This window comes from Trachurus trachurus, assembly GCF_905171665.1.
Source record: "Trachurus trachurus genome assembly, chromosome: 11".
In the NCBI taxonomy this organism is placed as follows: domain Eukaryota; kingdom Metazoa; phylum Chordata; class Actinopteri; order Carangiformes; family Carangidae; genus Trachurus; species Trachurus trachurus.
In genome coordinates this window covers 13,030,355-13,044,933 of record NC_139904.1, presented here as the reverse complement: position 1 = coordinate 13,044,933, position 14,579 = coordinate 13,030,355, and the positions used below count along the sequence as shown (strand labels likewise).

Genomic DNA, 14,579 nt, shown 5'->3' with positions numbered 1-14,579 from the left:
AAGTCCCCCGTCCAGTTTCCCTCTGACCACTCCCCCTGCACATGCGGCCCACTGGAGGGTGGAGAAACCTTGCATACCATCAGTGTGTTCACCTGCTGAACCGGTGCGGCCAGTAACTCCTCTTCTCTCACCCCCTCCTCCTCCTCCTCCTCCTCCTCCTCCTCCTCCTCCTCCTCCTCCTCCTCCTCCTCCTCCTCCTCCTCCTCCTCCTCCTCCTCGTCTTTCATCTGTGGCAGTGCTGTGGCGGCTATTTCTTCCTCCTGAATCTCTGCATCACTGCTTGCAAGAAACTCAGCTGTACCTGCTTCTACCCTCGGATCTCTCAGGTGTTGCCGCACTTCTAACTCTTCTTCATTTCTCACATTCACCTCCACCATCAAATCTCTCTCATCTCTCTTGCTTCCTCCTCTTTCTTCCATCTCCCCCCGCTCCATCTCTTTCGCACCATCCACCACGTAAGTTTCTTCTATCGTGTACATCTCTTCTTCCACGCTCTCCTCTACATTGTCCTCTTCAGCGCTGTAGTAGATCTCCACAGCACTGCTATCATCCGATCCCACGCTCAGGTACACTGGGCTGGCAAGATCCGTCGATCCAGAACCAAACGCAGCATGAAAACCTTTGCTCGCCTCGATGTCTAACTCCAGATTCTTACCTGCGCTCATTTTATCGGGCACAGGAGAGGGACAGCCAGAGTCAGGGCTCGCTTCGTCAGACACTGACTCTTTGACCAGGATCACTCTCCGTTTAGAGGCGGTAACCTGAGTATCTCTCCCTTGGGATGTTGCATAGTCAGAAGCGGGAGGGGCAGAGTTTTGAAGCACGGGAACTGACCCGACTGTGTCATGAATGGAGCTGGAACTGTCTGATTTTAACTCTGAATGGGAGCGAGTCAGCTCTGAGTAGGGAAAGTTTTTACCAGCTGCTTCAGAAGCTGAACTGAGCGAGGACGGGAGACACCCGTGTTGGGTCTGGTCTGTATCAGCTTGAAGATCAGTCGCAGTAAAAGTTTGATAAGAGGTTAATCTCTCATTTCTTGGAGCGACCTTGATGTTGTCACATGTGTTGCTGTAACCACTGTCTGCACCATCCAATCCATGAGCATGTGAGGACGGCAGACGGGAGTATGTGATGGTAGTTTCTGTGTGATGTTCGTCTAAGGTTTTAACCATGATGGGCTCAGGTTTGGAGCTCACATGTATCACCTCGGTGTGGATTTGTGGTGGAAGCGCAGAGAGAGATGACATAACCTCAGAGGTAAAACTCTCCGGGAAAAGTGACTCATACAGCGCTTCGTGAACTGCATCCTCGCTGCGAGGAGTTCTCTTTTCACCGCTAACAGCCGAGGTTGTTGTGACACTGTCGGCAGCTTCAGGAACAGATCTCTCTACATGAGAATCTGAGACTCCTTCAGTGACGCCGCGGGCAGAGATGTCACTGTTATTGCGAGGGATTGGTGCCGAGTCTGTAGTTGTGGCATCAGGTCTGGAGTCGGCACTTGTCAGGGAGGGTTCATCGCTTGGCGCTGCACCGTCAGCCATGTCAGGGGCATCAGGTTGATGATGTGATAATGTATCATCGGTGGTGAGAGAGATCTCTGTTTTTATGTACGGCTGCTGCGGGGTGTCATCATCACAGTGGTCGACCGCTGCTGCTGCTGCTGCTGCTCTCTGATCCGAGGTGTCAGGTGCGACTGGAGGCTGGTTGGCTGGAACGCACGGTGCAGGCTGGCGATCGACAACAGAGATGCTTTCTGTGCGAGTCACAGGAGCAGGAGATTTGGCAGCGCTGCCAGATGAGCTATGATGAACGGGAGCGTTCAGTTCCTCGTCATCCAGCTGGAACTCTTCTATGGAAGCGATGGGTGCCTTCAGGGTTTCCCCGTGGGCATCTGAAATCGCGGAGTTGTTGATCAGCGGCTCCTTTGATTCTGGCTGGGTGTTTACGGAGACAAATGACTGTGGTGGGTAGGGAGGGAGGGTGAAAGAAGATCCTGATGGGTTTTTGCCCACAGCGGGTGGAGAAGGGATGTCAAATGTATCACTGGTGTCGAGCTCCGGTTGAGACATACTGAATGCTATCTTTGTCTTGGACTGATCCAGCTCCACCTGACTGAAGTCCAGGTTGGTCTAAAAGAAGACAATTTACTGTTTAACTCATGAAATAATGGAAAACATGCATATTAAAACATGAAAGGAAGCAACGAGTCACCTCCTGTGCCCAGCATTTGTTATCATTTATGTTATTCTAAAAGATAAATCTTTGCTAGAAACTGTTTTCCCAAAATTTTCCATTTCTTCTATCAATTTGGTCTATTCATCAAAATAAAATGGTTTCAAACTCTTCCCCAAGTTATATTATTCTATTCTATTAACTATTAAAATACAAAAATAAGCCGAAAGCCAAAAGTATAAAGATGGATATCTTACTAAGCATGTAAATGTGAAATAATGATAACATTATTAGGCCGTGGATGAAATAAAACAATACCGCTAAATGTGGGCAGTTGACAATGGACCGTGGACAGAGTTACAAAAATATATCATTTTTATTAGACATGAATTGAAAACACCCCTCAGTGAAGGATGTTACCTCCTGGTGCTCTCCGATGCCCGGGCTGTGAAGGCCGAACGTGCTCTTGGAGAGATTGTCTTCATCCCTCCTCTTCCTCTTCTTCAGACCAAAGGAAAAAGTTGCAAAGCGTTTGGGTTTACGGAGGTCCATCTCTGAGTAGCTGAACTCTTTGCCCTGAGAGGGAGAGGGAATGATGGAAGGAGAGAATATATAAATTATTACATTTCAAGGTAGCTACTTGATAGTTTTTTATTTGTGTATTTTGTATTTCTTATTTGTGACCTGCCTTGGCACTACACATTTTAATTAGCATTATTGCTACAGTCCAGTTGTGTATTTTGCACTCTTGTCAAATAAACAAATACAAACGTTACAACAAGTGAGATAATAAGTTGTAAACTTGTTACTAAAAATATACAGGAATGCATGTGGCTTGCTGTTTATACTGAATCTCTGATACCTACAAACATAAGATGTAACTTTTTTTTATCTGTCTCGAAATATTCAAACGCTCCTTACGCTGCTTGGTAAGAATGAGGATATTGCACATCTAAGAATAATTCCACAACAAACATGATGAATTCTTGGACATGTAATCATGAATAGTGTTGACACCCTAACTTCATTCCAAACTTTAAAAGCTGCTCCACCCTAAGAAAAATGAAAGACTAGTAGAACACGATCTACTAAACCTGATGGCTGCTGTCTCAGACACTGTGATTTGGAGTTCCGGTTCAATAGTCCTGCTTTGAACTACTGTACAGTAGAGGCTTCATCTGAACCTTCTTACTTTTAAAAATTCTTATGAAAACTGATTACATTTTTGTCAAAGGTTAGATTTTTCTTTCTAAATACAGTTTTTTTCTATTTCCTCCTGAATAAGCATGCACCTTTAAAAAAAACTGATCTATTCCACTGTTTTCCCCTGAACTATCAACTTTATTCTTCAAGAACTGCTTGGTCCCATGGTAGCTGCACTACAGGGGCATCCAACTGGGTTTCATTTAGAAAGATTAAAAATAAAAAGTTATACGGTTCCCTTGTGAGAAAAGCTGAATCTTAAAACAGCATGCTAAATTTGATGATTGCACTGTTCTTCCTTTTATAAAACACTTTTCAGCAGCTGGGTCACATGTTTGAGGACAAACCATTGTAGACCAATATCAATTGTCATTGTCATTGTCCTGTTTAGCCAAACCTCTACAGTCACTTGACACTGGATTGTAAACTCAAGGACTCAATTTTTCACCATGAACTCTTGTCATGAGCCAACATCACTGATTTAGACAATGACTGCTTCATTAAGGTGATTTTATTGATTTAATCAACCCGGATTAACATTGAAAAGGATGTCAAAGTATCTTTGGACAGTCAGTCCATCACATTCCTCCCAAAATATTTTAAACAGACACCGAAGTGTATTGTTGATGATTGACAAGATAAGAGGTGATGCTGCTCTGTTGATTATGTATGTATGAGTGTGTTTGTGTGCTTTGTTAAACTATGATGACAAAGGGGAATGGCACACAAAGCTGTCACTGCCATCTGCCAGATTTTAAACTGGGTGTGTCTTAACAAATACCTCTTCCTCTGATGGATAGTTTGGAAAGTATGTACATAAAGGCAAAGACAACAACCAGAGTGGAGCGAGCGCTGGGGGTGGACGGGGCAACTCCACTGTGTGTGACACATCCACTAAAGCAGCTTTGATTTCAGCATTCAACTACTGTATGTATATGATGCATGTGTGCACACAATATAAAACCAACCAATTAAACCACATCATGGTCGGTTAGTTAGCATTGAAAATAAATGACTCTTTGTGGGCAGCTAGGCACAGGACGGTGGCCAAGAAAGAAACCACAAATCATCAAAACATTTCTGAATTCTGGTAACTGGTGTCCTAACATACTTTGCTGGTGTTAAACAGAGCCATCAGACCTCAGTTCTTTGTGTGTCTGATTGCTGATCGTGCCTTTACAGCTGATTTCATCTGACTTCCTTCATGTGCATCCTTAATGCGTTGGTCTGGAAACTTGGAAGAGAGGACTGTCTCCCTGGAAAGGGCTCGACTCTGTGCATCTTAAATGATGATGTGTCTGTTGACCGCGGTCTGGCCGCACATTGCAAAATTTTGAAAAGCTATCCACTAATAGCACTTAAACCTGCCCTGCTGACATGAACTATCATGTCCTTTTTAACAGATAACACCTGTTCACTGACGCAAAGCAAGGGATTTAATCCTCTGAGCACTTTACATCATTTAAGTATCACTTTCATTTGGAAAGCTGGTATGGTCTATACACGTACAAACATGGTTGTGTATATCTTCTCAAAAACTTTATTGATTAATCTCTTCCAAACATATCACTGTGAAAATTTAACCACAATAAACCTTTATAATAGGAATAAAAAGAGGAATGTGTCTGAAAACAAAGCCATTTCAACTTTGTTTACACACACAGCAACTGCATCTTGTACATTAACCTGTGGAATTTCAATTTACTTTTAGTTTAAGATGTAAAACATTTAAGTGGGTTTACATTTCTCCCTATGTCATTTGACCCACAGCAGGTCACAGCTACAGGTTCTGATCATAACCAGTGGAAACTTTATCACATCAGAGCTCAGTGAAGCTCTGGTGCCCTCTACTGGAGGGACTATGAAGTATTTAGTGTAGTTCACCTGCTTCCTTGAATCTCTTATATCTACTACAGTCAGGCCTAGGAAGCACAGCCGTGGCAAAACAGATACAAATAGTAATACAACTGTAGTAGCATTGTAGATATATAGACACAACAATTCAGGTGACTTGAATAGACTTAAAATGTTGCATGTGCTGCATTTTGTGCTATGGCGCCCTCTAGAGATGACAGCTAAAACATGAAATAAAAATGTAGCAGCATTGTAGACATAAAGAAAGGTCACATAACTGTACAGGTGTATGTCTGTGAATGCAACTGAGTAGAGCTTGAAATAATGAGAATGTTGTTCAGTGATAACAAGGGATAAATATGACTCTGTTTCTTTATATGGCACATATTGTACATATAAGATCATTTGTACCTACAGCCATCAGGCGTTTCAGTTCTTCTGCAAATGGTAGATGAGCTGTCAGACAAATTATTTTCCCTTTAGGGATTAATTAATACTTATCTTAGAGCTATCTATGACTTGTACTTGTGAATCACATACAATTGTATATGTGGGCCCCTGAGGGAGAGTCTTCAATCTACAGCTGGAATGCAGCGACAGTTGGAGAGGGAGTCACACGGTCAGCTGAGAGAGAGTAGGTGGGGTTCATCTTCCCCAATAATATACATCCAACTGGAATATTCTTGTTAAGACGAGTTATTTTCACAGGGCTGGGAAAAAAACAGCTGTAGGTAAATGCGGTAATACATGTATAGAGGACACTGTGATAAATTCATGTGCATTTCAGATTAAGGGATGATGGAATAGGACAACATTAGTTCTCTCTTAATTCACCAGTATAACATACTGTACATGATATCTGTTATTCCATTCATATAATTTCATGGGATGTTAAACAACAACAAATGTATCGTGAAATAATGCACAAAATATGATCTGGTAGTACAGAGGGGATAATTACAGAATGTTTTGGAACTGATTACCAATGATTACCAATCATCCCTCACCTTTTGATTGCTGGTTGACAGAATAGCTGCCATATTTTCATTGCATATAATTGCTGGGATAATGGTTGCATGTAATTAAAGCTCATATTTTATTACCAACTGATGACTGATGTTCTGTTTTTATTTGGAAGCTGCAGTTTATTCTCTCTCTTTGTCACATACAGTAGAGATAACAGTGACAGTCTAACTGTAGAATCAGGAGCCTGATTTGCAGGATTCTTACAGACATGGTGCAACATGAATGGATTTGGACATTTTTTTAAGCTTTCTTTTACTGTTTATTCTGTATTCTGTTTATTAATCTGTTTGGTACCACTGTTTGGCTGTGGTACCACTGTTTGACTCGTGCACTACATGTTACATCTTATCGCTGCACATACAAAACCGTTCTTGATTTATGTTACACAACTGTTTTAATGAATGTTCAATTCCTTTCGATCTCTGTTATTGACAGTTCTTCTTACCAACAGCTGCCTTTTTTTTTCTTTTACCATTTTTTTGTTAATTCAGATTCTTTTTCTCATGAGTTTTCCTTGTTTATAACTTAGGAAAGCTGTGACATATATACAATCTTCTGAGACAAGGACAAGTTATATCATCTGTGCAAATAAACTCTCCTCCAAACACATGCTGTAGACAGTGTATTTCCAACAGGGGGGGGTAACACTCTAATTCATAAAGGAAAATCAAATACTGAATTGAACAGTGATGTGTTCAGATTCATGTCTGTAGCACACATTGAAAGCTTTTTGTACACGCACAATCTTTACTGTCCTTGCAGTAAAAGTTTCTAATAAAGAATAGTCAGGAAAATTTGTCTAAAACTAAACGTGACATTGTTTAAATTGACCAAATTGTTCGCCGTACAGAACATGACAGGGATGAGTGAAATGCTGAGTCCACATGTGACTGTAAAACGGTGTTTCATGCTGCTGCTTTTTTCTGTTCTGATACTTTTAAAGCCTTATGTCAGTGCTTGAAAACAAAATACAAAAAACAAAAATAAAATATGTTATTATTCATATCAGATTCCTAGTGGGCATGTAGATCTCTGAAACACACACAGTTTGAACACACTCATCCTTCGGCATGATGCAGCCCCAAATCTCTCCTGGTTGTCTGAGCTGTCTGAAAGGCTTAAAAGCTGGAAAAAGCTGGACACTCCCTAATTCTTGGTAAGTACCTGTGAAAAGAGGTTAACAGTGAAGAGAACTAAACTGACCTTTGACCTGGGTGCAGTGCTGTAGTGAGCAGACTTCTTGCCGGCAGCCCAGGCTTCTCCATCCTCTCCAGCAGAGTTACTGGGCTCAGCAGCGCTTAAGGGGGGGAACAGAGGTAGAAATGCTCCGTTAAAACTAAATTTTTCAACATTTCCCACAGTTAACAACATGCAAATAATCTGATGGTGGTCCAATTGCCAACAACTGACCTTTTCTCTATTACTTAATGAGTTAATGTGCAGTGTGAGTACAAATGCTTGTTGACATTAATATCAGATGTTCATAGGCCCGTGTTCAGTGCAGTATGCTGCTGTAAGATGTCGCTATGTCTATCACATCCTGTCTGGTAACTTTAAAATGAAATGGGAAAACATGCTGCTTGGCAAAATAAAGCAGTGAATCACTGTGGAGGGAATGCTGAATGGAACCGGCTAAACAGAGACTAAGTTTGTCTAAGGACATCCCAAAGAAAATATGTATCATCATCATCATAATAAAATGCAACACTGTCACCTACAAAAAAATAAACTACCCTATTGTTTTCATAAAGTTAAAATATAAACTTTGTCTTTGTTCAGTCTTCACAGTTATTTCCGACTTGTGCCCTGGGATGTGGGCGCCATGTGTGCGGCGGAGCAGGGTCTTCAAAGTCAACGGAGAGGCTTAATTAATAATCAAAAGCTGTCATCACATCAAACAAATGGTACAAAGGTCTCTTTATACACACACACATACACACTCACAGGCTGTTTACCTCCGTGCACCTGGATGGAACAGGAAGCCAAGTGACGAGCAAACATTGATCACAACGGCACAATTTATAGCGTTATGGTGCGAATTGAACGACAATTCATATTCATGGATTTGCACAGCAAACACACACATAATTTCAGCTGCTGCTGTTGTGCAGGTAGTCGCTTCACCTTTCCTCACTCATCAAGGTGACAAGTGTCCTGGTGTGTATCCTGTATAATCCCAAAAGACTCACATGGAGACACACATGCAGCACAAATAAATACAGATGCACACTCACACATACACTGTCACCTACAACAAGAAAATTATGTGTGTACTCGAATGTGACACAAATAAGCTGTGCTTTTGGTTGGGTGAGTAGTGCGTAATGTCCTTTTTCTGGGATACTGTGTCTTTACATGTAAACACACAGCAGCTATAGGGGCACGTTCAAGGTTGTTCACTGTGTGAAGTTGAGCTTCCAACACCTGACACCCTGGAGAAAAAAATAGAATCTGCATTATTAGCATTTTGATATGAATCAAGTCAAACAGGATGTCACTGAGAGACAACCGGCCCTTCTCGCACTTTCTCTATCTGAGCATGTGAGAGTGCTTGTTTAGATTAGAACAAGACTGGCAGACAGACAGCTGCAGAGAGAGAGGGAACTGAAGTGAGGCCTACTTCAGTGAAATGTGTTCATTTGAATAGTATCTACAACCATTTGCTACAGCCACACCACATATCCTCTATATGCAAATGGAATAAAATGGGCACCTGGGACCTTTTGAAAGGTTTAGTCACCATTTCCTCTGCACAAACCACTTGTTGGCTTGTACGTGTTAGCTCATTGAGGTATGTGAGATGTATTTCATGGTCATGATCAACTAGAGTATGTATGTCCTACATACAGAGGTAAAGTTTCTCAAAAAGACAACTGCAAAGATGTCTTTCTCAGCCTTTTAGACCAATTTAATGATATCTTTTCAGCATCACTATGTCATTTTTACTTTGTGGAAGCACCATTGTCAAAGAAGCGATAATGAGGTTAATGTTTTACCATTTTCATTCTTCAGAACACACAGCTGTCACTTTATGAGCAACAACTGCTCGAGCTTCGGTGGTGTACTCCACTTTCAATGCAGATACAACACAAAGGTAGGAAGAAGCTGCTTTCACCTGCAGGATGTCCAGTTGAGTTATGTCTTTGGCACATAAGTGAACAGAGAAATTCAGTTCAATCGAATATTATGCCAATAAATTACTTCTATATTGTGTTTGCAGAGACAGTTCAGCGATCCCTCCCTTGAGAAAGGGATTATCTATATCTTGTGTCAGACTGATACTTCACATTGTCCACTCAAAAATTCTTTAAGCTGTGGTATTATTTGGAATCAATAACCCTGTTTAACCAAGATGAATGGACTGAGCAGAGCATATATAAATTAACTCGACAGCAGTGTCAAGAGATTTACCTCTTAAAGCCCACCATTGATTTTACTGACAAAGCCATGTTTAACTTCGCTGAATCCTGCCTTTATGAATTTCTCCGGCCCAGTCCGTCAATAGAGCCAGACAATGTTGAGGAATAGAAAAATGCCACTTGAAGACAAAGTCCAAAATAAACATAGGACAGAGCCTGTTTATCATTAACAGTGGTCCTGTAGGGTCTGCTTGGGTTTTATTACAAGATATCAGCAGGTTGTTTATACTGTGGTCCACTCTGATATGTATAATCTTAGTGCAGCAACTGATGATTATTCAAATTATTGGATATTCTAGCTATCCTTTATATTTTGATTAATATCCAGCCCATAAACCAAAACAAGAGCAAAAAAAAGTGTATCTATTGTTATATCAGTCAATATAAGCTTGTTGAAGATATACAAGTATTGGCGCATGTTCATACAGGCTGTTCAACACAAACTCAAATTTAATTATTTAGGTTTTGCAGCAATATTTACATTTAAAATAATCCATGTGGACAGCATAGAACATCGCAAACACAGGCCAATTATGCAACTTGATCAGTCAGTCAGTCAGTGACATTCACACTTACAGAGCCAGCCTCACTATAATGACCAAACCAAAATACCCATTACTGCATATCACAAGATTACAACTTTACAGTTGTCTTTTTGTCCAACCAAAACTACAAATCCAAATATATATACATATATATTCATTCTTCAGGTTTTGTGGAAGGGTACATATTTCTACTTGACACTGCAGCAAGATGAGTACAGTGTTAATTGCACAAATGCAACAGGTTCCACCATACTGTACAGTGATTCATTAACACTCAATTGTTCTGAATAATGACAGATATTTCAGCACAAGATGAGACATCTGTGACTGTATCCTTAGGCACAATGATGATAAGTGTGTGTGTATTTGGTCTTTCCATAGCAATGCAACAGGCATGTGGGGCTGCAGGTTTCTCTACAGTACTTCTATTAATCCACAGCTCCAGTCCAGAGCCAGACAACATACATGCTGAAAACTCTGGGTGTGTTTGACTTCTTTGAAAAGGAGACTTGAGTCTTTCCTCAGGAATTTCCTACAGCAGGATTTAAGTGTCGAGATCCAGCGTGACTTTGACATCACCTTGAACTGTATGAAATGCTACAAAGTCAAAACAAACTAAATAACTTGAAGATTTATTTCCAAGACCATGAAATCCCTTTAAATCTTGGTCAGATAAAACCCTGGACATGGATTAAAACTAAATCCAAGCACCACCAACAAAAACAGATTTAGTCTCTACATGGACTCTTGGAGGATCTAGGACACTCAGCTAAAACACTGAAAATCAAGTTAATGCTAATAGAATACAGCTGATTAATGCTTCTAGAAAGTGACAGTGCCTGACAAAGAGTATGACCTATCATTCTTTTATCCTGTTTTTGTCATTGTACTTCTGTCCTATAGAGAACATATACATCAGTGGAGGTTTGTTTATCATTTCAAACTGAGCGTGTCCCCTCCATACCCTTTTAAACTTTACCCTTGTGCTCTTGTGTACAAAGGCGGTTCTCCTGGTGTCAGCTCCATCATTTATTTGTCTCTCTGCGCAAACACAGGGTGTCACTCAGTCTGGTCTACAACCACATGGACACAACATGATGACATAGTCATGTGATTCGTGGCTCAACCGCCGCCTCACTTGTGTATCTACAAACACCCACCTTCACTTGTATATTGTGTGAGGCTTAAACAGAGCACCGTGCAGTTCTTGCCCTAAAATGTCTGATGTGTAGGTTATTCCGTTCAACGCCAGCGTCCAGAGTTACAGTAAGTTGCACTTGACTTTGGTCCACATTAACTCAAACCTTTTCAACTAAAAGTGGTGGAAATGTAAAGGCCACATTGTAAAGTGTGCAACACATTGTTGACATATTACCCTGTTTGATGTCTTAGTCCATTTGTCCCCAGACTCCCCACTCTAGACCAGACGTGTGTGTGTGTGTCAATCCACTGATAGCAGTATTGATATCACCCCAACAGCACTTAGGATTTCTACATTAGTTTGCACTAATGATCATCACCATTAGTTCTCATCAGTGCTGCACAGAGGTCAATATTGCCTTATCGCAAATGGACTGCTTGCAATTTAGAAACACTGATCCTTGTTTAAGGATCATAATCTTAAATTGATTATTACATTGACTGTCGAGCAGACTTCGCTGTTTACAAATGAGCAATTTACCAGATGGTGGTAGCAGCTCTGTTCAGAGTAATGCGTTTATTGCTTCACTGGAAAACATTCTGCCTTGCATCTCTTGTCCCTCTCCTTGTGCAATGTCATCACTCTCTGTTGTGCCATTTTGTTTAGAATTCCATTAAATCGTTAACATTATCTATGCTAATGATGAGGCAAAACTTTCCTCAATGCATCACCGAGTTGTTTGGGCTTTAAAAAGTCTGTACTTGTCCAACACAGTTACCAAAAACCAAAGTGGAAACAATAATCAATGTTTGTATTGAAGGGGCAGATAACTGAGAACCCAGCTGTTAATAGATTGTGGTTGCCCAATCAATTGCCTCCTCTTGGGGTAACAGTAACTTTTTGCTGGCCCCCTCAAAATAATTTCAACCAGGCATTTTTAAAACTAAATATACATGTTTATGCCAGGTATATGGCTATAGATTTAGTCCCAGGTATATGCAGGGAATACATCTCTTGTTGATGCTGGTACGGTCTGTCAATCAAAGATTCTGCAGTACATAACAGAATCAAAATATTTAATGTCACAATTCATTTGCTCTTTCACACAGTTACATAACAACTCAAAGAATTGACTGGATTTCATGGGTTTCACAGTCCTCCTCATTTCAACAGTCTTACAGGGTCAGGGTCAATCTGTTGAGACTGATGAAATGTGGGGCTGAAAACAGTTATTTTCCTCTGTCAAACTCCAACTGAAGAGAAACTTTTCTTTTCAGTCTCTTCACTGGCTGATGAATTCTCTGTTGTATGATGAGCTGCTCTGATTTAACATGACACTAATTAGTGAGTGGGCTTGGAGGCTCAGCTGATAAAAAGTCAAGTCACACAAGTTCAAAACTTCCCATAAAATACAAAGACCTACAATCTGGGTGGAACTGTTGTAGAGCAATGAAGACTACTAGACTAGCCTACTGGTTTGGAGCAAACTAGATAAACACTGGAGACTTCTGCTCCATAATGAACTATAGGACACATGCACAGGCAGGAAGATTGACTCCTGATCCAACATCTTGGCATTTTTAAACATACCTGAGCACCTGCTGGCTCCCATGGCCTGCCTTCTCGGGGGAAGAGCCCTTCTTCGACTTGATCTTCAGCTTGAAGAACTTAAACTTCTTCTTCTCCCCCTCATTTTTCGCATCCTTCTCCACCGACTCGTCCAAGTTGGCCTCGCTCCTGGAGAACAAACTTTTCAGGGACTTTTTGGATAAACTCTTCTTCGCCATCTTCCCCGGGCGATTGTGTCACCGAGGGCGGAGAGAGGTCTTTAATATGGGGTCACGTCTTCTTCAGCGCGGAGGATCCGGTCATTAGAGGCTGTGGAGGAAACCGCCTGATAACAGATGACAAGTCTGCTGCTGCTTCATGTCTGTGTGCGGCGCGCAGAGCGCAGGTGTAACGGCGGCACGCCCCCAAGCAGCTACACCCAAACCCCGGCATCCGCCATGTGACAACGCCTTTAGATGACTGATGGTCCCACTCCACATCATACACAGATAGAGGAAAATATTATTATTGTGATTTATTATAAAGCCTTACGATATTTGGAGTTTATAATGTGAACTCTCTCATTATCACAACTTTATTTAGATGTTATAATATATATATTTTTTAAGTTTTAAGTTCAATATTATTTAGGTCAGACACTCAATACCTGCCTCCATAGATGTCAACAATATGTATAACCTGTATTAGGTCTCCTGCCCCCGAAGGGCAATTAAAAAAAAAAAAAAAAAAAAAAAAACAGTAGAGCAGCAAGCTTAAGTTAAGATGAAAATACAAACATAAATATTTAAATAAATATATAGCCTAAATACATTATCATCAATGCACCAGTAATTTAGGTTACTAGACTAAACACACAAATTCTCATATAATGTAACCACTTCCTTTTAATAGAGGCCTCATAAAGTATCCATCAATAGTCATAATATTGTATGCTACAGATTACATACATACACTGAAATACCTCTATGTGCAACGTCACTGGATCGACGGCGACATCTCGTGGTGTCTGTGAAGTTTGCATCCCGGTCACACTAATCTGATTTAAAGGCGCAGAAGCACTCGTACTCTGTTTACGGTTTACATGCATGTCGTTTACTCTACCACATGATGGCGCTACCAATCCAGTGTTTCATGTAGTGATAGACAGACAGCCACTGCGTGACAAACAGGGGGAGTTGGTGCTACTGGTTGTAGTGCCAGAGTGAAAGTAGGAGTGAATGCTGTGGTCAGAATACTTAGATACATAAATGATACCATTATTATATCATAATATTAAAAATTCTAATTTCATTCAAAAGCTGCCATATTCATTTCACAATCATTGCAAAGTAGGCTATTATGCAGATAAATCTGACCCCTTATTACAGTAAATATGACAAAATAATACCATTCCTTTTTTTTCCTTTCTTTTTTATTTTTTTTTTTATTTTTCTTACAAATTATTTTTTCTAAATGAAAACCGCACACAATGGTTAAGCACAGTGTATATCTAAAGAATAATGTATTTAGGTCATTTGAAAAGTAAAAGTAGCCTACATGTTATTTTTGGCTTAGGTGTATATGGATTTATGGTATAATTGCAATGTAATTACAGTACAGTCTGTACTTATCTGCACCACCCATACTTGTTATATAAGGAAAAAAAAAAAG

General features: G+C 40.6%; 1 protein-coding gene across 1 annotated transcript in view; it reads right to left on the bottom strand.

The window, feature by feature from the left end:
* crybg2 (crystallin beta-gamma domain containing 2) overlaps window positions 1-13,147 on the bottom strand; it is a gene marked incomplete at its 5' end in the record, with an annotated part of 37,750 nt that extends 24,603 nt beyond the window's left edge. Inside the window, 4 exons of the mRNA XM_083981496.1 lie at window positions 302-2,129; window positions 2,593-2,748; window positions 7,459-7,552; window positions 12,951-13,147. Coding sequence (XP_083837622.1) covers window positions 302-2,129; window positions 2,593-2,748; window positions 7,459-7,552; window positions 12,951-13,147 — 2,275 coding nt within the window. The remainder of the gene's footprint in view (window positions 1-301; window positions 2,130-2,592; window positions 2,749-7,458; window positions 7,553-12,950) is intronic.
* Window positions 13,148-14,579: the final 1,432 nt, after the last annotated feature.